The 22,672-nt window shown below is 55.7% G+C and overlaps 9 protein-coding genes across 9 annotated transcripts; 6 read left to right on the top strand and 3 right to left on the bottom strand.

Annotated features, from left to right (window-relative positions):
* Window positions 1-181: 181 nt before the first annotated feature.
* On the bottom strand, window positions 182-1,828 carry ISF_07392 (protein transport protein SEC61 alpha subunit; the record flags this gene model as incomplete). Its single annotated transcript, XM_018850995.1, has 3 exons — window positions 182-257; window positions 308-1,652; window positions 1,819-1,828. The coding sequence occupies 3 exons, from the start codon at window positions 1,826-1,828 to the stop codon at window positions 182-184; spliced, it is 1,431 nt and encodes a 476-aa protein (XP_018701907.1).
* Window positions 1,829-2,452: 624 nt separating this feature from the next.
* ISF_07391 (tRNA isopentenyltransferase) lies at window positions 2,453-3,911 on the top strand (the record flags this gene model as incomplete). Its single annotated transcript, XM_018850994.1, has 2 exons — window positions 2,453-2,530; window positions 2,589-3,911. The coding sequence occupies 2 exons, from the start codon at window positions 2,453-2,455 to the stop codon at window positions 3,909-3,911; spliced, it is 1,401 nt and encodes a 466-aa protein (XP_018701906.1).
* A 777-nt stretch (window positions 3,912-4,688) lies between these two features.
* ISF_07390 (Protein kinase-like domain protein) lies at window positions 4,689-5,702 on the bottom strand (the record flags this gene model as incomplete). Its single annotated transcript, XM_018850993.1, has 2 exons — window positions 4,689-5,249; window positions 5,595-5,702. 2 exons carry the CDS (start codon window positions 5,700-5,702, stop codon window positions 4,689-4,691), a joined length of 669 nt encoding a protein of 222 aa, XP_018701905.1.
* A 1,884-nt stretch (window positions 5,703-7,586) lies between these two features.
* On the top strand, window positions 7,587-9,934 carry ISF_07389 (fungal specific transcription factor domain protein; the record flags this gene model as incomplete). The annotated part of the gene is made up of 3 exons (XM_018850992.1): window positions 7,587-7,706; window positions 7,793-8,137; window positions 8,189-9,934. 3 exons carry the CDS (start codon window positions 7,587-7,589, stop codon window positions 9,932-9,934), a joined length of 2,211 nt encoding a protein of 736 aa, XP_018701904.1.
* Window positions 9,935-11,462: 1,528 nt separating this feature from the next.
* Window positions 11,463-12,530, top strand: ISF_07388 (Fatty acid hydroxylase; the record flags this gene model as incomplete). Its single annotated transcript, XM_018850991.1, has 1 exon — window positions 11,463-12,530. The coding sequence occupies one exon, from the start codon at window positions 11,463-11,465 to the stop codon at window positions 12,528-12,530; it is 1,068 nt and encodes a 355-aa protein (XP_018701903.1).
* A 1,493-nt stretch (window positions 12,531-14,023) lies between these two features.
* ISF_07387 (Mannan endo-1,6-alpha-mannosidase) lies at window positions 14,024-15,468 on the top strand (the record flags this gene model as incomplete). The annotated part of the gene is made up of 2 exons (XM_018850990.1): window positions 14,024-14,108; window positions 14,162-15,468. 2 exons carry the CDS (start codon window positions 14,024-14,026, stop codon window positions 15,466-15,468), a joined length of 1,392 nt encoding a protein of 463 aa, XP_018701902.1.
* A 1,597-nt stretch (window positions 15,469-17,065) lies between these two features.
* ISF_07386 (hypothetical protein) lies at window positions 17,066-17,401 on the top strand (the record flags this gene model as incomplete). The annotated part of the gene is made up of 1 exon (XM_018850989.1): window positions 17,066-17,401. The coding sequence occupies one exon, from the start codon at window positions 17,066-17,068 to the stop codon at window positions 17,399-17,401; it is 336 nt and encodes a 111-aa protein (XP_018701901.1).
* Window positions 17,402-18,092: 691 nt separating this feature from the next.
* ISF_07385 (actin-like protein (Centractin)) lies at window positions 18,093-19,436 on the bottom strand (the record flags this gene model as incomplete). The annotated part of the gene is made up of 4 exons (XM_018850988.1): window positions 18,093-18,155; window positions 18,207-18,521; window positions 18,598-19,053; window positions 19,128-19,436. The coding sequence occupies 4 exons, from the start codon at window positions 19,434-19,436 to the stop codon at window positions 18,093-18,095; spliced, it is 1,143 nt and encodes a 380-aa protein (XP_018701900.1).
* A 723-nt stretch (window positions 19,437-20,159) lies between these two features.
* On the top strand, window positions 20,160-22,394 carry ISF_07384 (Transcription regulator HTH, APSES-type DNA-binding domain protein; the record flags this gene model as incomplete). Its single annotated transcript, XM_018850987.1, has 3 exons — window positions 20,160-20,225; window positions 20,346-20,541; window positions 20,593-22,394. 3 exons carry the CDS (start codon window positions 20,160-20,162, stop codon window positions 22,392-22,394), a joined length of 2,064 nt encoding a protein of 687 aa, XP_018701899.1.
* Between the last annotated feature and the right edge of the window lie 278 nt (window positions 22,395-22,672).

The raw sequence follows: 22,672 nt of genomic DNA, 5'->3' as shown, positions 1-22,672 counted from the left end.
CAAGATCCATTGCATCTGCAGGAAATAACATCTCTTTTCCATTGTATTGCGCCAATTTTATTTTGAGTCCCCATCACACCATAGTGTTACAAGTTTCGTAAATGGATTGGGCCCGTCAGATTCCCGTCCTTCGGTACCCCATGATTAAATGGTAACCAAACAAATAGCTCGTCAGTGGCCCTTAGCCCATGATCATGCCCTTCATGCCAGACAGATCACCCTCCTTGGCAGCGATTTCGAAGTAGCCGTAGATGATGCTGCATACATGTTAGTATCTAAAAGATTTCATTATGGCCGATGAACTTACGTGACAGCGAGAAGAGTGCCGGTACCAGAGCCGAGAGCGCCCATGAGGTCAGAGGCAACAGAGAGAGCACCAATGCAGGCACCACCAAAGGCAGCGGCAGTGGGAATAATGCGCTTGAGCTCCTTGTACATGCTCTGGTCGCGGTGACCAGCCATGACGAGACCCTGGTCCTTGAGCTGCTTGGCGACATCACGGGGGCTGGAGCCGGAAACCTCAATCCAGGTCTTGGAGAAGAGAGCGCAGGCACCGAGCATGTAGACAATGTAGGTAACCGTGTGGATAGGGTCGAGGAGAGCGTCCTTGAAGTTAAGAGGGGGCGACATGTAGTAGACAAGACCAGAGACGGCGTGGAGCTGAGCGGAGCCGTCCTTGGCGTCCCAAACACCGAAGAGGCGGACGAGGAGGTTGTCAGAGAAGCGAGAGTAGAGCATCTGGCTGATCAGGAAGACGTTGGAGGACAGCGCCGACTGCAGCATGATGGGCATGTTGGAGGTGTAGAAGAGACGGACGGGGTAAGAACCACGAGCACCACGCTGGCGTGAAGACTTGACCGGGATCTCGACACGGAAGCCCTGGAGGTAGATGACGGCGACAAAGACGATAATGGTAGCGAGTAGGTTCATGATGTTGGGGAGGTTCTGGCGGTAGAAAGCCTCCTGGAGAGCGCGCTGCTTGTTGGGCCAGGTGAAGAGAAGGTGGAAGAGAGCGATGACGGCACCCTCGAACTCAGGGCCACGGCCAGTGTTGATGGTGGTGGGGGAGAAGGCCTTCCACATGATGGACTCGCAAATGTTGGTGGCGATGAACAGAGAAATACCACTGCCCAGGCCGTATCCCTTCTGGAGAAGCTCGTCGAGGAGAATGACAATCATGCCGGCGACGATGAGCTGGAGAATCAGGAGGAAGACAATACCAGCACCAAGATCACCAGGAGGGCCGTAGAGACCGGAGAAGACGTAGACAGTGGCAGTACCAGCGGAAAGGATGAAAGCCAGGAGCTTCTGGGCAGTCTGGTAGAGTTCGCGGTCGGACTTGAGGTCGAGGTTGACGTCGATCATGTGGGTGCCGGCGAGGAGCTGGAAGACCATGCCAGAGGAGATGATGGGAGTGATACCCAGCTCCATCAGGGTTCCTCGGTTACTGGCCATGACCATACGCAGCCAGTAGAGGGGATCAGAGTTATCGGAAGAGACAATGCCGTAAAGGGGCATCTGGCTCATGACCAGGAAGATGAGGAGCGTCAGGGCGGTCCACATGATCTTCTGGTTGAAGGGGATCTTGGTCTCGGGCTGCTGAACCTCGGGGAGGAACGGCACGAACGGCTTGACCAAGTCAAGAAAGCGGACTAGATACAAGACACGGGAGTTAGCATGAGCTGGGGAGAGGCCAATTGATGGGCAGCGGCGTCTGGCGATGCGACTCGACAGCTCGCTGGGCAGTCGCGCGACAAAACGGCGACGTTGCGACACCAGACGAGTGGAGGGGCGGCGAGGGGGAGGCGATCAACGTACGGGAACTCATGGTGGCGGCTGTCAAGGATGGAAACAATAAAACAAGAGACTCAATTCATCCAAAGGAAAGAAATGAAGGAAAAGAAAGAGCTGGTACGAGCTCGAGAAAAGGACGGTGGTGGCAGGATAAGGAGGAGGCGTGCCTGAGTCGGGGCCTAGCAATCTGGCTTCAAGCTCCCAAAATGCAGATGTGGCCAGAAAAAGAATGGGGGCGGTACACGTGACCTGTTGGGCCAGAATTGCTGGATGCTAACTTAGAAGCTGCTGGATGCACTAATAATAACATGGTCTAGTGACTGTAGCCCGGCGATGGTTACAGGGCACCAGCAGCTGCGCTTGGGATGACACGGACAGTTAAAAGGTTCATGCAAGGCAGGTAAATTAGTACCCATCATACCAATTTATTTACTGGTCTCTCACGAGATCCGCGATAGGCAATTGACCGCGTCGTACAAACAGGACAAGCTCCCATTACAGAGTCATTACTGGCACCTTCTACTGTGGAGAAGACCTTGTGGGGTGACAACTTTGACATCACCAACAAGTCGACGCAACGTCTGTCATCCCAGCAAATAGCATCGTAAGCCGGATGCTAGCTCGTACAAAATTTATCCTTCGTCGAAATGTCTCTATAATGACCTCGCCAATTTTCCCGGCTCCAGAAGAGCCGCTCGTCGTGATATTGGGGTCGACGGGGACTGGAAAATCTGAGGTATGTCACCACCAGGGAATCGCTAAGAAAGAAAGTCATAACTCACATTGACTATCAGCTGGCCGTGGAAATCGCAACTCGCTTCCGTGGAGAAGTCATCAACGCAGACGCCATGCAGCTCTACCGCGGCCTACCCATCATCACCAACAAGATCACGCCCGCGGAGCAGCGCGGCGTCCCCCACCACCTGCTGGACCGCATCCCCCTCAGCGCCGTGCCCTGGGACGTCACCGAGTTCAAGAGGCATGCCCTCGAGACCATCCGCGAGATCCGCGCCCGCGGCAACCTGCCCATCCTCGTCGGCGGCACGCACTACTACGTCGAGCCGCTGCTCTTCGCCGACGCCATCCTGGACGACGTCCAGCAGGACGAGGCCAGGTCGTTCCCCATCCTGGAGGCCTCGACCGCGGACATGCTCGCCGAGCTGCGCCGCGTTGACCCGGAGATGGCGGACAAGTGGCACCCAAACGACCGCCGCAAGATCCAGCGCTCCCTGGAAATCTACCTCCACACGGGCAAGACCGCGTCGGCCCTGTACGCAGAGCAGCAGGAGCGCAAAGCCGCCGCCACCGCCGCCGCCGGGGATAAGGAGGAGGAGTCTTCGTGGGAGAACCTCTTGCTCTGGGTGTACTCGGAGCGTGACGTCCTGTGCGAGCGCCTGGACAGGCGGGTGGACAAGATGCTCGCCGGCGGCCTGACCTCGGAGGTGCAGGAGCTGCAGCGCTTCCACGCCGCGAGCGCCGCCGCCGGCACCGCTCTCGACACGACCAAGGGCATCTGGCAGTCCATCGGCTACAAGCAGCTCGCGCCCTCCGTCGCCGCCGCCTCGCGCGGCGCGCCCCCCGCCGAGGTCGCGCGCCTGCAGGCCGCCGGCCTCGAGGACATGAAGACGGCCACGCGGCGCTACGCAAACTACCAGAACAAGTGGATCCGCGGGAAGCAGATCCCGCGGCTGCGGCAACGCGGCGCCCGTGCGCTTGGCAGCCTCTACGTGCTGGACAGTACCGACGCCGCGCGGTACGCGGAGACGGTGGTCGCGCCGGGCGCGGACCTTGTCGCGCGGTTCCTGGGCGGCGAGGCACGCCCGCACCCGCGGGATGTGTCGGAGCTGGCGCGGCAAGTGCTTGAGGCGGCGACGGAGACGGCGTCGGCAACGCCGCAGACGCCGCTGCGGCAGACGTGCGAGGAGTGCGGCACGACCGTGGTGACGCGGGAGGCGTGGGATAGGCACGTCAAGAGCGCGGGCCACCGGCGGGTGCTGAGGAAGAAGAAGAGGCTGGCGCTGGTGCCGGTGGAACAGGGGCCGGAGCCGGTCGAGGCGTCTGAGAATGGAGATGGTGATTCAGATCCGGGGATATCGTCGCTGCTCGGGGAGCAGTAGCTAGAAGGCGTGGGGTGATTATATGCCCCGAGAAGAACGGTGGAGCGGAAGTATTCACGACTCATACATGTACATGATACCAAAACTTCCATTCAATTGAATATATGACAGTACAATTTCAAGTTGCAACACGAAGCCGGTTCTTTGCATTCCATTTGCTCTTCTCCCACCAGCATCGAGGTCGATGAAAAGCCCTGAGTCCTCAATGGTCAGCGCTACGCGGGCTATCCTTCACTCATCAGAGTGCGGACAACCCTTGTCTTCTACTAAAAGGACAGAAATCGATAAAACGGCAGTGTGCTAAACCGACGCTAGTTTTATTCCCTTCCCTTCCCCTTTTCCTTTTCTTTTTCTGGCAATTGTTTTCCTTTCCTTTTTCTAGTGCCGAACCTAGCCACGTTGCGGCTCCGCGAGGTTGTGCTGCATCATGACGACCGGTCGGCTTTGACTCATCACCGGGCTGAGTCACCTGTGACTTGCATGCGAATTTCCATATTTGTCCTTTTGTCTCAACCTACCAATAGTGGTGGCTGAAAGTCACCGCAGATCACGAAAGTATTAACTCGCTAGTTTGCTTCTCGGCCCTGGACAACGTCGCTCTGCGGCGATACTTGGTCGGCCTTACATAGTGGTCTGAGAGAAAATAACACAACAAATAATAAATCATTTTAAAAGAGGAAGTCTAACATGCCAGGAACCACGCCAAGAAACTTCTGGATGTTATGCAGTCCCTGTTCGTCTCCCGCCACAGTGCCCGCAAGCTTCTTGTCCACCCAGTCAGTCAAAGGCGTAGTCACCACCCAAGTCAATGAGCCAAATGTCTTCCGCTTTATCAACAATAACGTTGTCGGGCTTGCAGTCACCCCAGAGGAGATCGATGCTGTGCAAGTTATCCAATGTGTCTTCAATCTGGTCTGCCCACTTCTGCCTCGTGTCGAGAGGTACCCTGGCCATGTTGACCTTGGCGAGGGTCGCGCCGCGACGGGACGACTGGATCCATTCGCGCACGAAACCGATAATGACGCCCGTCTCGGCGTGCTTCACGTAGCCGACGAGATCCGGTGTGGCAATATCGATGCCCAACCTCCCCTCAGCGTCGTAGGTGATGACTAGGGCTGCCATCTCCCTCCTGAGCTCGTCGTGCTGGAGGCCTCGCTGCGGCGTTTTGGACACCATAACTTGTCCATCGATGAGGACTTTGCACACGGGTCCCCCACCGGTCATGTCAAAGTCGTAAAGGACCTGGATATCGGCTGCCGAGTAGATAGGGAAGCGGGGATCCGGTGTAAAGGTTGAGTAAGGGAGTGGCTGCGTCTCCGGCTTTGAGGCACATACTGCCTGGTCAGGGCTAGTCTCAACTATTCTGGGCTTTCCACGAAAAGTCTCAAGACGAAAATGGATATTTTGGCACCAAACCAGATCCTGCAGGCACAAGCCTTTGAGGAGGCGTTTACTGGTGGCGCCATGCGGTCAAATAGGCGGCGGGCTCGACAAAGTATGGCCCCTTCTGCCTTCTCCATCAAGATGGTGTGTTCAGCCAAAACATCATCATCAGATACATTGTTCTCCTCTTGCTCTTCAATTTCAACGGCTGCGCGCAGATATTGGATGATTCCGGTGGTAAGGGGCACTAAGGCGCGCGTCGGGGCGTCCGCGTCAGAGGCGGGCTCGGGCGCGGCAAACGATGGAGACTACGAGGTGCTTGAAATTGTATTTGAATGTGACGAGCGCGTACAGCTTGTGCTTGGGGGCATCAACATGGAGGATCTGGGGGTCTTCTTTGTGGGACATTTCCAAGGCCCAAGTACGGCGTTGAGTCACCCAACGGTAGTCTGTGGGCTATTTTTTGTGGTCGGTGGACGGACGTTACTACGTCCGTTATCCGTGGAACTCCGGATATTATTCTGGCTGGGTTACGCGTATTGGTGGCCGCTTAGTTTCTGATCCACAACCGGCAAGTCAGTGATGGAAAGAGCCGGTTCTAAGACGATTCAAGGAAGGCTGAAACGAATTATTTTCTTGGGGTCGAGAAAAATCGCAATGGGAAACTGGTCAACTGACCATTTCTCCTGTTCGCGCGGTTTCTTCGTATCAGACGTACAACAGTTTGCAGGGGCGGCTAAACGGGCGAAACCGGCGCGGTTTGTGCTTGATATCTTCAACCCAGCTGCGAGGCGCTAGTTACTATGTACACTTGGGCATCCTTGTGCACGGCTACCCGTTCGAGTTATGCATGGTGTGGTGTGCAGCTCCGTACGGGTACGGTATCTGCTGAAGCTGAAGGGCTAAGTGTATCCATACAACGATATACGCATTTGGGAGGTGTCAGGCGAAAGGTCTGAGTTGCTTGAGAAATTGCTGGGGGTGTGCCATGGAAGATTTGTCTATAGGATTGATTGTCTTGTCGTCGTTGGATGATGGCGACAGTGCCTGTGGCCGTGTTGTCTGCATGCTGTTTGCTGGGAAGTAGTACTACCGATAGGGCAGAACAAGGCCGGTGTGGTGGGTTTCTGGGCTAGCGGCTGAGGACATGCGATCGAGTTGGGCCGCGGAGGTGGAAGTGATGGCTGACGAAGATGGGAATAGTTGATCTGCGTGGTTCTCTCTGGTTCGGTTGGGCTTGGCTTGAAGTAAGAGTCAGTGGCAGCTGTTCCGTGATGTGTCGCTGTGCACCGTTATCCCAGGTAGCGGCCTCCCCGCTAACCGCTCCAAGGAAATGGCCTTGTGGGAGGAAACGTCCACTATAAGTCCCCCGCCGGCTCCCTTTCGCCCCCTTATTCATCACCTGTCAGCAGCCTTTTGCGGCGGTTTTTGGCGGCTCCGCAGCCACCGCAAGTCCGCTAGCCCGCCTGGGGATCAACCGGAACCGCTGGCCGGCCTCAATAATAAGCTTTCTCGTCACCCAGCAAAAGTGCGCATCGTGGCTACTATTCTATTTTGGGTCATTGAATCATTCTTGCAGCCTCCATCTAGACCCGCTTGAAGTTTGTTTTTTTTTTCTCTGCCTGCTTGGCTTCTGCAGACCGATAGATAGAGACTCCTAGACCAGACGGTATTCCTGGATATACATGCAAATTCCCCCCTCCACCACCAGCCACTCTTATCGCATCCATCATCCCCAACAAACCTCGGACAATTCTGCCAGCTCAGATACAACTTCAAATAGGCAGCCTTTCTTGAAACCGTTCTCTCGCTGCCTTGTTCTCGCATTCTCAGCTACACCGTTGCATCGTCTTGGCGGCCTTTCACGCCAACCAGCCCCAACGGCGAAACCCCGCCAAGCCACTTTCGCGCGGGTGGCTCATCCGCCGTCCAGCTCTCAGTTCTCCCACATTTCCTGAGCGGCCATCACCACCGTGAAATTCTTGCTGCCTACAAGGCTTCAAAATTGCTCTCTTTGCTCCGCCCCGCTAGCCCTCGTCCCTCAATCTCCGCGCCTCCTGATTCTGTCCGATCTGGTGGGAATGCGGCCCTAGGCACCTGCATTTTCCCAAAACGACCCTCACCAGCTTCGCCTGTCATCCTCCCCCACGCACCCCTCCATTGCGCGCATCGGCTTTTAATACCACTACCTTGGCCGTCTCGTTTGTTATTGCCTCTGTCTTGACGTCGCCTAAGGCCCTTTTCACGCGCGTCTCTCCCATCGCCCCGGCGCCGATATCTCCGTCAACCATCATGTCCGCCGTCCCCCCGCCGCCACACCCTCACAAGAGTCCCCGAGTACTCGCCTGCGTCCTCTGCCAGCACCGCAAGATCAAGTGCGATCGCAATACCCCGTGTTCCAATTGTATCAAGGTTAGAATAGCCTTGCTCCGCCCACATCTTGATGCCAACGTCTTGATGCCTGGCCTCCGTTCGTCCGCTAACCCTTGCCACCTCAGGCCGGTGTCACATGCACGCCCAGTACACCTGCTCCGGCGCGCAAACGTCGCCGCCCAAACCAGGACCTCCAGGAGCGTCTGGCTAGATGTGAAGAACTTTTAAAGCAGTACGCGACCGGCGGGTCTCCTCCCAGCACTTCCTCCAATCCCCCGTCCCTCTCAACCCCGTCAACGTCCGCCTCTGCCTCTGCCGCGGCTACCACTGCCAAGAAGGAGGTAATAGATACCCCCAGCAGCGTCAGTACCGAAGCGCAGACGACCGTCCAACCTCGATATAAAATCATTCAAGAAGATGGCGTATCAAGATTCATGGACAGCCGGATATGGGGGACCGTCGTCGAAGAGGTGAGCTGAGATCCGGACCTGTACCTCGTCTTCTATACTAACACCTCCCAGCTGCAAGCCATGCGCAGTCTCGTCGAGGCCGAGGATCCAGAGGATGCCAGCATCTTAAGCCCCGAGGAGCTCACACCTGACAATAACACCGATTTGATCCTCTCCATCGATTTCACAAATACCACCACCGAGGATCTCCTCCCAGACCCCGTCCACGTCTTCCGACTCTGGCAGACATATCTCGACAAGGTCAACCCACTGAATAAACTCATTCACGTTCCAACAGTTCAACCATACGTCCTCGAGATTACTACGAATATTTCCAACGTCCCCCTCGACTACCAGGCTTTGCTCTTCAGCATCATGTCCATGGCCACCCTATCACTGGAAGAGACCGAGGCTCTCCAGATGCTCGGCATGAGCAGAGAAAAGGCTTTGCACACGTTCAACGCCGGTGCCAAGGCCGCTCTCACCCGCTTCAACTACCTGAAAAATTACAACATGACCTGTCTACAGGCTCTCATGATCTACCTCTTCTCCCTCGAAAGTCGAATCGATACCCACTCGGCCTGGGTCATGAGCGCGACTGCAGTTCGCCTTGCCCAAAAGATGGGCTACCACCACGACGGCGAGAAACTCGGCATGACTCCCTACGAAACCGAAATGCGACGCCGAATTTGGTGGCAGCTGTATATGCACGATTTCAAGCTTGGCATGTTCTCTGGTCTCAGTCAGCAATCCAGCTTCAATCAAAAATGGGACACCAAAATCCCCAGCAACCTCAACGATGCCGACCTGTTTCCCGGCTCCACCGAGCCCGTTCGCCCCAGAGAGGGCCCTACCGAGATGATCTTTGTCATGATCATGTGCCAAGTCTTCGACTTCAAGCGAATGAGCGCGACAGCAGACGAAGAAGCGGAGCTTGAAGCAGCTATCCTCGGCCAAAGTGATGAAAGCGAGTACGATGTCGCCAGACACCAGGCCATGTTCAACAAGTATCGCGCGCAGTCGCGAATCATTGAGGACAAGCTTATCGAGACGGAAGAAAAGTATTGCGACCCCTCAGCTGGCAACGCGCATATTGCTGCCAAAGCCTTCCGACCGCTCATGTTTAAAAACATGGAGGAGATGCTGGTCCCCATGAAGGATCAGCCGGAATGGGGTACCGAAATCTTTGGTCCCAAAGACAACTTGTTCAAAATTATGGTGTTGGGCTCTGAGCATCGTCTCTCCCTCTACCAAGGCATGAGCGAGGCGGGCTTCATGTGGTTCATGAGAATCACCTTTTCCATCGATTTCTTCTCATTTTTGACCTCGCAACTCTGTACACATACACGCGGCACTCTCGCTGATCGAGGCTGGACTTCGGTCGAAAGGACATACGGTTACCACCCCGAGCTGTTTGACCTATCGCAAAAGACGCGTATTGCGCAGGCGCAGCTAGCCCTCAAGGCCTGGAAAGCCCGCGAGGCGTCATTCCTGCAGGCTGGATGGCCGCTCGAGACGCCATGCTTCATCCAGCGCCTCCGCGAGCTGCTCCCGTCCAGTGACTGCCGGTCCTCGACGGCGAACTCGACGACGGCGACGCCAGCCATGCCCATGATGGGCCTGCAGATGAGCCAGCAGCCGATGCAGACGGAGCCGGACCCGTTTGCTGGCAGCTTCCTAGACATGCCGCCCATGAGCTGGGACATGTTTGGCGAAATGATTCCGGGCACGTCAGACCAGATTCCGGCCGCCATGTATGGCAACTACGGTATTGGAAATTTGAATTTGAATAATATCAACAACATGAGGCGTATGTAGGTGGAATTTCTTTTGGGGGGGCATTTTGAAATCTCTTTCCATCGGGTATAAAAAGGTTATATATACAACTTGTGTGGGATGTTCTTCCCCGGTGGGGAGAGGAAGACATTGGCGTTGGACAACATCCTCCTCCACATTGCACTTTCCAAGCGAGGACAGGGTCGGTCCTCAGACATTCTGACGAGAAGGGATGAGACGGTTGGTTACATTGAATTTTTGGATTTCTATGGCGTTTCAGCGGAGTTGTAGAGGCATTCTCCTCCCACTATGTATCATAATACATCACCACCACTTTATGACGATTTCTAAGCGCTACTTGAACATGCAGGCATCGTAGCGGCGGCACTCACACTTGTTTTATATCGGTGATATTTTCTGGCAATTATCTGAGCGGACCCTTTTGGAAACGCTGTCCCGGTGCTGCGTCCCTGAAGAGGGGGTTGCTCACGACGACGGGATCGCAGTCCTCGGGCGCCGAGGAGCTCGCTGTGTCATCTGCAGCTCGCAGTGTTATCTTGCATGTGCTACCTTCTCCTCTCACAACCGAGGATATGTCGAGCCCATTTCTCAGGCGGTGCGCATTCGGCTGCAATGACGTGACTGAATCGTCAATGCAGTTGAATAACCTTCTCTACTCAACTATGCAATCGAGATAATAGAGAAGGGGCAATGGCACAGTCAAAGGGACGACTCGTCACACTAGAAACATGTGGGAAGAGGCAAATTGTGCAAAGTATGCAAGGCCTTCCTCCGATGAGCCAGCTTGGCATGAGGCTGGAGATGGTATCGAATCTGTCGGTCGCCTCGCTTCGGGGCGTGAGCGTCGATGTTTTCTCCGGATTCCCGATCCACCCAGCCCCCAGCCGGGATAGCAGCCCTGTGCCTTGCGGAGCAGTCAATCGACGCCTAAGTGGATGACCTAAGGCGAGACGGGGAACAGGGCAACGCCACGGACAGAGTGTTAGAAGACCATAATGAAAATAATGAATGACGGGGAAGCTTAGAAAACGCAGTAATAAAGGTCTCTTATTTACTAGAAACTCATTATTAAAGTCAGCGTTGCATTGTTCTCCCGGTGCGGATGATAACCCTAGCATCACGGTTTGATCCACCCCGTGTCCCCGGACCGGAGGTCGTCCGATGCTCCGTTTCCCGCCCGTGCGCCCCGCTCATCACCTTACCCACCAACGAATCTGAGTCGACGATTTCTTTACTGTTGCTAATCAAGGCAAGGATGGCACTAGAAGTTGGGGCTAGTGTTGTGTAAGAGCTGATGTCGCGACTTGACCAGAAGAGCCGTAGCCGAGGTCTGCTTTACGGCTGTGGAATGGGAATAAGAGTACGATGAGCCGTCGTTAAATAGGACGCAAGGGCGGCTACGAAGCATTGTTTGAAGAACTCTCCTTATCTACTGCGATTAAAGACTTCTAAATCAGGAGTGACATTGGCTTATCAGATCGACGGACACCAGAGGAGCCCTACGCGGCGAACACCCCTTCACCATTCACCTCTTCCACCCGCAGTCGCCATGTCGACGCATCCCAACCCGCAGGACTCGATGAAGTCAACCTGGCTCCGAGGCGACCGGGGCCAGTGGCGGTGGTCGCACCGCATCCTCGCTACGCAGCTCTCCAGCTACCCGGAGCTCGAGAAGGACATACCGGTCCACGCCAAGACGTCGCCGATGCCGTACCTCGCCGGCTGGACGCCGCACGCGTTCGTGCTCCTCACCGCGCTCAGCACCATGGCCTTGCACCAGGCGGTGCTCTTCGCCACCGGGCAGCGCGCGCTGTCTGCCTGGCTCGTGTTCGGCCTGTACACGGCGTCGGCGCTCAACATGCTCGGGAGGCTGACCACGGCGCTGCGGCGCCTCGGCAAGGCGCACGGCTTCCTGGACGGCGCGCACGCGCGCGACAGCGTGCCGGACGTCGGCGTCGACCGCGTCGCCGTCTCCCTCGGCAAGCTGATGCTCGGCCGGCCCGGCCTCACCGTGCTGCTCGCCTACCAGGGCGCCGCCACGGGGTCGCCGCTGGAGGCGTTGGCGCGGCCGGAGTGGTGGGCGTGGATGCTGGTGCACGTCGGCGCGTACACGCTGGCGCTCGACTTCTTCTTCTACTGGTACCACCGCGCGATGCACGACGTGCCGGCGCTGTGGCGCTTCCACCGCCGGCACCACCTGACCAAGCACCCGAGCGCGCTGCTGACGGGCTACGCGGACGACGCGCAGGAGATGGGCGACATTGTCGTGATGCCGCTGCTGGCGTTTTTCACGCTGCGCGCGGTGTTTGGGCCGGAGCGGTTCGACTTTTACCACTGGTGGGTGTGTCAGACGTACGTCATGTTTACGGAGTCGGTTGGGCACTGCGGCGTGCGGATGCTGGCGTCGGCGCCGTCGACGTGGGGATGGTTGTGGGATCGGCTGGGCGTGTCGCTGGCGATTGAGGATCATGATTTGCATCATCGGCGAGGGAGCAGGAAGAGCTTCAACTACGGCAAGCAGACGCTCGTCTGGGACCACGTGTTTGGCACAGTGTACCCACGCGAGGAGTCTCACAACGTGGATTGGACGAGGCCGGTGTACTTTCCCTTATTTTAGGGAGGTACTTTTATTTGAACGGACGAGATCGCCTCGTCAGGCAGGGCAGAGATGACAAGGACGAGGCGTGTGTGGCTGTCGTGTGAGAAGACACGGCGATTGTTTTCGATCCGGGACATTGTGTGCTAGCTGCGCATTTATTAATCATTTTATTCAATATTTGAATGGACTCACAAGCTTCAGTTTATAATATCTTTTGATCGAAATCTTCTCTTTTCTCATTCTTGAGTTCATCAATTCCAATCCAGTGGCTGCACTGGAAATAGCTAATAATCGGACCGATGGAACAGCTCATTTAATTGACAAAAAGACAAAACACAGGCGTTACAAAGGCTTGTAGTGAGCAAAAAATGGTAGGTAACGTTGGTATGTCGGAGCTTGGTTTCGCTTGTGCACAGCCTCAATGACCGTCGCATTTGTTGGCCGGGTGCCACGCTGCCAAGCCACGATCGGAGCGAGCGCAGGAAAAGGGGCCAAGCAACTTGGCAAGATGCCCAGAGGACGATCTGGAGGAACGATGAATTTTACTTGGCGGCAAGGATATGGACGACGATGCATGAAGTTGTTCGCAGCGGAGGCGAGTCAAGCCGCTGTGGTGAAGCAAGCGACGTCCTTGGTAGCGAGCAATCAACAATGCAGGCAGGGAAGTAATGAATGAGGCGGTGCTTGAATTATGCTGACGGCAGCATGCAGACTGCAGTGGGGCACTGTACTGGAATGCGAAAAGCCAACTGCAGCCAACCGTTTCTTCCGACAGTCTATCGTTGGTAGTAGTGTCTTCAACCTTGATTCTCCTCGTAAATAGACTTTTTAGCTTGATTCCAACACGGGCTATTTCCATAATTCCATTGTTCCTGCGCACCAACTTTGTACACTACCTACCACAGAACTCCTGGCACAAACCCCTGTCTCGGCGCCCCTCCCAGCCGCTGATGTGCTGCCCCTGGATGCCCTGACTATCACTAGACTAGCCACTCCCGTCCCTCCATTGGCTCTCGTCCATCTTCAGGTACCAATCACCATCTGAATTCTTGGTTCAGCTTCAGGTACCAGGTGTTAGCAGTCTCCAACCGCCACCCCCCCGGCCGTCCAACCATGATCCCACGTCTGCACCTCGCACAATCAACCCATCTCGTCCAGTCTTCATCTCAAACACCAACCCGTTCTACGGCCGCTCTCCCTCGCTCTCTCCGATCCAGTATCACGGCCCGGCGTCGCTGATTACTGTTTCTCACCTTGACGAGCCTTCTACCGCACCCCCCTTTGACCTTTCTTTGTCGGCACGACCCAAAGTACCGAGGGCCCCTTTGTCGAATTACCGCCTCACTCTCGCGCAAACGCGACTAATTAATTCCTTTACGCTCTTTGATCGATCCAACAGCCGCTTGTCGCACCGCTCACTATCGCATTACGGCACTCGTGCCACTCTCCAACTTTTCTTGGCTGAGGCTGCGCTTCATGACCATTTACACTCAATACCCCTCTACACGAAGATGAAAACATTCGCCAGCGTGGCGGCGGCTACGGCGCTGCTGTCCCTCGCTACCGCTCAAAACACATATTCTATAGACAGCGACGGTACATAATTTCCTCCTCAATCCACGTGCCGTGCTTCCCTCTAACACACCCAGATGCCATCAAGAAGTCGGCTTCGCAGATGGCCGAGGACCTCCTCAAGCACTATCACGGCGACGAACCTGGCCAGGTCCCCGGCATCCTTCCCGGTCCGCCCCCGGCTGGACCTTACTACTGGTGGATTGGCGGTGCCATGTGGGGGACGCTCATCGATTACTGGCACGTAACGGGCGATACGACGTACAACGACCGAATCATGCAGGCGATGCAGTTCCAGGTTGGCGAGAACAAGGCCTACATGCCCAACAACTACACAGCCTCGCTAGGCAACGACGACCAGGGATTCTGGGGCATGTCGGCCATGCTGGCTGCTGAGGTCAAGTTCCCCGATCCGGCCTCGGACAAGCCATCATGGCTTGGCCTGGCCCAGGCTGTCTGGAACACGCAGGCCAGTCCGGACCGACACGACCAGGAATGCAACGGCGGCCTCCGTTGGCAGATTCCCTTTGCCAACAACGGTTATGACTACAAGAACGCAATTGCCAACGGCATCTTCTTCAATATGGGCGCCCGCTTGGGCCGTTATACTGGAAACCAGACGTACCTAGACTGGGCGGAAAAGACTTTCGACTGGGTTTCGGCAGTGGGCTATATTGACGCCGAGACGCACGCCATCTACGACGGCGGCCACGTCGAGCACAACTGTACCGACATCAACAAGGTTGAATTCTCGTATAACAATGCCGTATTCTTGCAGGGTTGTGCGGTCATGTACAACCACACGCAGGGAGCGCAAAAGTGGAAGAACTGCGTGGACGGTCTGGTGAAACACGGTCTGGAGCACTTCTTCCCGGAAAACGACATTGCGTACGAACCGGCGTGCGAGGGCGTCAAGACGTGCACGACGGACATGCTGTCGTTCAAGGGCTATATGCACCGGTGGTGGGCGGCGTCGGCGCAGATGGCGCCGTACATTGCGGACCAGGTGATGCCGGTGCTGCGCAAGTCGGCGGCGGCGTGCATCAAGCAGTGCACGGGTGGTGACGGCGGGCGGCAGTGCGGATTCTACTGGCAGTCGGGGACGTGGCAGGCGCCGGACCCGCCCAACTCGGGCGCGAGCCAGCAGATGGACGCGGTGGCGGCCATGGTGTCGCTGCTGTACCCGAGCGCGAAGGCGGCGGTGACGGCCGACACGGGCGGCACGTCCAAGAGCGACCCTACCGCGGGCGTGGGCCAGGCCAACGCGTACCGCAAGGAACCGAAGCCGATCACGACGGCGGACCGGGCAGGGGCGGGCATCATCACGTTTTTGCTGCTGAGCGCGTCACTGGGCATGTTTGGGTGGATGAGCGTGGGCCTGTAAGTCGGGGGTTGGTAGTGGGCAGATATGGTCGTTCGGATTTCTAGTATTTTATTTGATCGCTCTTTTATTTCTTCGTTGTTGTTTTCTCTTCTCTTTTTCTTCTTCTTCTATTTGTCATTATACTTGGCGTTGCAGGATCAGGTTGGAAAGCATACAGTAGCAGTTTATCTAGATGATGAAATTGCAGCCTATTTGGTCGAATTGCTAAGTTTTTCAACGCATGTGACGAGTTTGGGAGTTCTGTTTTGGTTATGATTTACAAGACGAGTTGATAATCATTAACATCAAGCAACTACTCGCAGCATCACCAATGACTAACTCGTGACCAATAACAAGCCGTTGGTCGTTTGGTCCCACATTACCACCTACCGGTAAACGAGCTTGTATTATTACTGCAAATGAATAATAGATTCTCGCCTCGACAACGTTCTTGGTTGGCTTTGTGGTGCAGATGGAGGAGGTCATCTGGCCATGAGGGTGTGCGGGGGGAAGCGCCAAAAGAGTAAACAGTGGGTTTGGTGGCTCGCTTCCCCGCGTTTTTCATATTATGGCGCTGAAAATTTTGTCTGCAGGTGTATGTGGGCTGCCAAGGTCTGGCATCCAGCGAGGTGAGATGGCAGGAAGGGAGGGGGGCTATTACATATGAGAGGACAATGGAATTGAATTGGATTCGAGATCTAAGATGTTCGGTGTCAAGTCGGTATTTTTCCCTAGATTTCTTTTCCTTGTCCCTTGATTTTCAACAGCGGGTGTAATTGAGCAATTGGCACAGCAGAGGACCTACCAAGAAGCAGGGGGCATAATAATGCAGCCTGGTGAATGACCTCGATGCCCCTCTTCCACTTCCCCTCCCCCCGCGCGTGACCCAAGCCAAGAGTCGTTGGCATTTCGTAATCTTGGCTGATCCAATTTCTGGTCGTCTCTTGTCACCGAGGAATGCATAATGGTCTAGGAGAAATGCCGACGGAAAAGACCCAAGTTCTAGAATTCCGCCAACGTCCACACGCAACGTGTGAGCGAGCAGCGTGACCTGTGGTGCCGCGCCCAGCAATTCCGCTTGGACAGAAGCCGCCCCTTCCTCCCCACAGCGCCATGTAAGAGAAAACCAGCGGCTGACCTGCAAACAAGCAACGTGGGACGGCTTAAAAAACGTAATAAAGCCAAGACAAGATGCGACGATGAGCAAAGGGGCGATGTACCTGTGGGTTCAAGCTACAGTGGCGAAATGGTGCATGCAGTGGCCAAGAGGTACTTGCTTTTAGCGCCGACAGAAGGTTTTTTTTTTTTTTTTTCAGCAAGTCACCAGACCTTTTTTTCCTCTCGGCAGGCTCCGCCACTGGAACGCCAAAAACAGCTACCTGCGGGCCGCCCACGACCCCACGGCCCTGACCAAGTACGCTTCATAACGTCGACGATTTCCTCTTCACGAACTTGTTCTCTTCCTCTACAAAGCTGCTCTACATATATACAAGCTCTTTACACAAATCTTCAAACACGTTTCTACCTTGAACGGATTCGGGTCATATCATTGGCATACATCCGCAACAACACCGCAGACCTCAACCTCCACCACCACCACCACTTACACACACCCACGATGCCCTCATACGTCCTCACCGGCCGCGGCGGCGCGGGCAACGTCCGCCGCCTCGCCTCCTCCTCTTCCTCCTCCACCGCCACCCTCACCCCGCCCACAACCACCACAACCACCACAACTCCCTCCGCCGCCAGCAGCACCCCGCGGATCGTCTCCTCCGGCGTCGGCGGCGCCGGCAACATGGCCGGCAACGCCTACGCCTACGCCGGCAGCGGCAGCGACCAGGAGGAGGACGGCGCGAGCCTGCTGAGCGCGACGAGCTCGGCGGGGAGCAGCGTGGCGGGCAAGGCGCGCGGCTGGGCGGCGCGCGTCAGCGGGAGCTTCTCACGGTCGTGAAGGGACGACGACGAGGAGAAGGTCGTCTTTTTTCTGCCTCGTATTGGCGGCCAAACCTGTTATTGACAACGGAACGGCTAGAGGCGACATTGGCGTCCTTGGAAAAACTTACACCTACGTTTACGACCATCATGTACGATTGGATGACAACTGGCTATGCCAGCAAAACTCTCCCACTATTTTTTTTGATGTTTTTATTGTTTCGGTCCTTCGTATATACTCAGCACACGGCGTTGGGAAGCTCGGGAAAAAAAGTTTACTTGTTGCATTTACACACAAACACACTTGGACGTTTGGTGGAGCCCAACTCCAGCACGCAAACCGCACACACGCTGTTGTCATCTCCATCAGCTTGCCAGTCCAACGCTTCTCTATAATGTTAATATTAAAATTATTAGTGGCGTCATTCTAAAATTGACTATAATCCTTTTATGTGAATCTTTGCATCGCATGCTAGTTAATCCCACCGTAAACTTCGTCATTTACAGTCACATTCTCAGATCACTGCCTCACCACTGTCAACTCAGGGTATCGTATTACTCTTCCTTCGCCCAAAAAAGAAACCCTCCTTTGCCTCCGGCCACAAGCTCTAAATGTACATTTATGTCCCATTGTCCAATACATGCTACTTCATGCACTGCTTTACCCGTACCCGCTCTCGCACCCGCCGTCACCGTGTACTTCGCCCTCTTCACGTAAACTTGGTGTGGATAATATCCGGGTTCTCGTGCCAATCGTCGATGCTCACCCACATCTGCTTCCAGTCAGTATAGTCCTCAGATACAAAGAGTCCATCTTCGCATACCTTGCGGAACGTGCTCAGCCCGGCCAGGATGCTGCCGCCGATCCACGTCGAGTACTTGCGCTCCGGCGGCGCAAAGATCTTGATCCGCATGTCCTTGACCGCCAGCTTCTGCAGCTCCGTCAGCAGCCGGTCGCCGAAGCCCTTGGTCAGCGTGCTGCCCCCGGACAGCACAATATTGCTGTACAGCGACTTGCGCAGGTCCAGGTCCGTCCGGTTGATGGCGTCCACCACGATCTGGTGCACGCCCGGGTACTCCAGCCCGATAATCTCTGGGTCGAATAGAATCTCTGGTGCTCGGAACCGCTCCGCTCCAATCTATCCTTCTGTCAGTACTTGGTCCTCATTCCCGCCCGTGCCCCCTCTTCGACCCGCACCATCTCGCATCGCCTACCTTGAGCTTGTGCCCGTCGGGCAGTGTATATTCCGCGTACTTGGAGTCGTTGGCCTTAACCCCCAGCCACTCGCGCTCCTCCTTCCTCGGATCCGGCGCAATGTACGACACCGTCTCCTTGATCAACCGCACCACCTCCTTCTCTGCGCTTGTGTGGAACACGTAGCCGCTCTTGCGCAGAAGCGTCTGCAGGTACTCCGTAACGTCGCGGCCCGCCACGTCGATACGGCGAATGCTACTCGGCATCGCAAACCCCTCGTAGACTGGCACCGCGTGCGACACGCCGTCGCCCGCGTCCAGCACAATGCCCGTCGTACGCCCGCTCGCATACAGCGACAGGACCGCCTGGATCGACGTATGCAGTGCCGGCACGTTGAATGTCTCGAAGAGGATCTGCGCCGCCGTGTCGCGGTTGCTGCGCGGGTTCAGGGGCGGTTCCGTGAGAAGGACCGGGTGCTGCTGCCTGTTAGCCGTCCTCGTCGTTCGAGTCCGCAGTCTCAACCCCTGCAGTCGTCGTTTGCTCCACGCACCTCTTCGCTCAGCGTCTTGAGCCCCTCGCCGTACACGTACTCCCATATCCGCTCCATGTCGTCCCAGTCAGTTACAATGCCGTGCTCCAGCGGGTAGCGGATCTTGAGCAGCCCGCGCAGGTCCGTCGCCGCCTTTTGCCCGATGAACACGTCGCCCTCCAGCGCGCCCGCCAGCACGCGCAGGTGTTTGGGCCGTCCAACCCAGGAGGGGAACACGCACTTTGGCAGGTCTTCGCCCGCAAAGCCCGCCCGTATCGTACCCGAGCCATTGTCCAGCACAATAGGCGCGTTGTGTAAAATTTCCGTCATCTTGCCGTTGTTTCTGTCCTGTGACAGACCCAGATTCCTCGGCCGCTTCGCTGAGTGTCACCGTAGAGCTGGAGCTAACAGCGTATCCCGCCTTTTCGGAAGCTGTATTGCCCACTTACAGCAAACAACCCGCAGTATGGGTATTACGTTGCCCGGCTGTTGTCGTGGATGCAATTCGTCGCAAGTTCGTTCCAGCAGATTTGAGAGGCCGCGGTGCTGGAACCCGTCTGCTTGTCCGAGAATTGTCTTGTCTCGCGATCAATGGTGGCCTATTGTATGCCAGGGGAGCTTCCCGCCCCAAAAGCCAATCGCGTTGGCGTTAGGCCCATTGGCCACTACCATCCACCCCCTTCAGGAGGTCTTGCATGTCATATCACGTGCAGCTCTCCCCAGATCCTTCCGCCTCAGGCAGGAACCACTTAAACTTGCCTCGCGTCGGCGCGCGTCTCTCCCTCGCTCAACCGCGTCTACGACGTGTCGCCAGCCATTTGTGCAGCTTCCATCGCAAAACCCTGCAACACTACCGAAAGGGCAATTTGACGCCGGGTAGCCTCATCTCTTTACATTTAACACCTTCGCTCCAGAAAAGACATTTTCTCCATCGCTCCGCCGGTAACCCGCCTGCAGTCAGTCCCTGGCTGAGCCAGTTGCGCCGTTTCATCAACTACCACGCCTTGCCAGCATCCACATATCGTCCTGCTAGGACCTTGTTGCGCCGACAAAATGGTCAAGGCTGCTCCGCCGCCTCCTCCAACAGGTCCGGGCATATACAGTGCCACGTACAGTGGTGTGAGTACTTCTCTTATTTGGCCGTCGGCGCTGTCGTTGTCGTTACCTCGCACCGGATGCCTACCACCTTTCCATTGGCCGAGCAACGCCTGCCGCGAATATCGCTAACCACGAATCTAGATCCCCGTCTATGAATACCAATTTGGTCATGAACTCAAAGAACATGTTATGCGAAGGAGACATGATGACTGGATTAATGCCACGCATATCCTCAAAGCTGCTGGCTTTGACAAGCCTGCTCGAACAAGAATCCTGGAGCGCGACGTACAAAAAGACGTGCACGAAAAGATTCAGGGTGGTTATGGCAAATACCAAGGTCAGTACCATCCGCCTGCGATTCAGTTAGAACATAGCTCACACGAATTAGGAACCTGGATTCCCCTCGAAAGTGGCGAGGCCCTTGCCCATCGACACAGCGTATACGACCGATTACGACCCATGTTCGAATATGTCCCCGGTGACCAGAGCCCTCCTCCCGCTCCTCGACATGCCAGCAAACCAAAGGCGCCCAAAGTGAAACCCCCTCTGCCAAAATGGGGTGCCAGTAAGCCCAAGAAGTCGCCCGCTGTGGCGACAGAGACTCACACTCTCGTTCCAGGCACTGTACCTATGCGCGACGACTTTGAGAACACCGACTCCATGATAGTGGACGACGACACGCCCGATAATATTACCATAGCATCGGCATCATACATGGCCGACGAGGATCGCTACGACATGGCGCATGTGTCTACCGGCCATAGAAGGCGCAAGAGGGAGGAGCACCTCCACGATCTCGCGGAACAGCAGCATGCCATGTATGGCGACGAGCTTTTGGACTACTTCTTACTTTCAAGAAACGGTGGGCAGGCCATTGTGAAGCCTGACCCCCCGCCCAACTTTCAGTCGGACTGGCCCATCGACGCTGAGAATCATACCGCTCTCCATTGGGCATGTGCCATGGGCGACATCAGTGTTGTCAGGCAGCTCAAAAGGTTCAATGCCAGTATTTCGGCCAAGAACGCGCGCGGAGAAACTCCATTTATGCGATCCGTCAACTTCACTAACTGCTACGAAAGGCAGACATTCTCTGACGTCATGAAAGAGCTCTGGGATACGGTGACCGCGCAAGATGTTTCTGGGTGCACCGTTATCCACCACGCTGCAATCATGAAGAACTGTCGTCTATACAGTCCGACATGTTCACGTTTCTACCTGGACAGTATTCTCACGCGTCTAGACTCGCATCTAAGCCCTAGCGCTCTCCAGCAGATGCTCGACATCCAAGACAGCGACGGCAACACTGCTCTGCATCTGGCCGCCCAAAGGAACGCCCGGAAGTGTGTTCGATCCTTATTAGGTCGCAATGCATCTACCGATATTCCTAACAACGAAGGCATCCGAGCCGAGGATCTTATTGCAGAACTTAACGCTGCAAAGAAGGACCCTGGACCGCAGCGCTCTTCATCGCCATTTGCTCCTGATTCACAAAGACACGCGTCTTTCAGAGACGCGTTGAAGGACAAACCTCCCAAAAAAACTCGCAAGATTTTCGGATCTGCTGCCGCAACAACTGTGCAATCTCGCATCGCGCCTCTACTAGAAGAAAAGTTTGCCGACTTGGCCAAGAGCTATGACGAGGAATGGAATGTCAAGGACCGGGCTGAATCGGAAGCGCGGCGCATTCTCACCAACACACAGGCGGAACTGCAGGCTGCCCATGAGCAGATCGCCAAGTTGGAAACACAACTGGAGCCTGACGAAGTCGCCACACAGGTTACTAACGAAGCCAACCTCGCCAAGCACCATGTCCTATCACTCATCACCCACCAGAACCGGCTACACATCTCACAGACCGCCGATGGTGAACTGAGCCGCATTAATGGCGACGGCGGCCAGGACGAGTCGTACGAGGAGCGTCTCAACCTCGCGCGTCAGCTTAGCCACATGATCGCTGAGCAGCGCATAGCCGAGACGGAGTACGTCGACGCCCTCAGCATGGTCGGCGTCGGCGACAAGATTGACAAGTACCGCCGGTTGCTCAAGCGCTGCCTGGACCCCAAGGACAGCGAGAGCCTCGATAACAACATTGACAGCGTCATCGGGTTAATGGAGGAGGACCGCGACCTGCAGAACAGACACGGCCCAGCGGAGGAGCCGGACCCCATGGACATTCCTGTCGGCATATGAAGGCGGCAACGACAGTCTCTTTGTTTTCAGGTCTTTTGTGGTAATTATTTTGATGTCGCACATTCTTACATACCGGCAGATGCAATTCCGCCAGCACCGTGTTCTCGTTTCCAGTTGGATCTTTCCTTTTTTGGCGGCGGCGTTTGAAGGCAACTTTGTGATTGGGAGGCTTGACCCCATGGCGCAGTGGAATGGGATCTTTCAAATTATTACCTTGTTCCTTTTTCTTCATCAATAGCCGTCATCTATATGTTGCCGAATGCGATGCGCTTATTTAA

This window comes from Cordyceps fumosorosea (genome assembly GCF_001636725.1).
Source record: "Cordyceps fumosorosea ARSEF 2679 chromosome Unknown scaffold_21, whole genome shotgun sequence".
Classification (NCBI taxonomy): domain Eukaryota; kingdom Fungi; phylum Ascomycota; class Sordariomycetes; order Hypocreales; family Cordycipitaceae; genus Cordyceps; species Cordyceps fumosorosea.
Note: the sequence above shows the minus strand (reverse complement) of the source record. Positions and strands in the feature narration are given on the sequence as shown.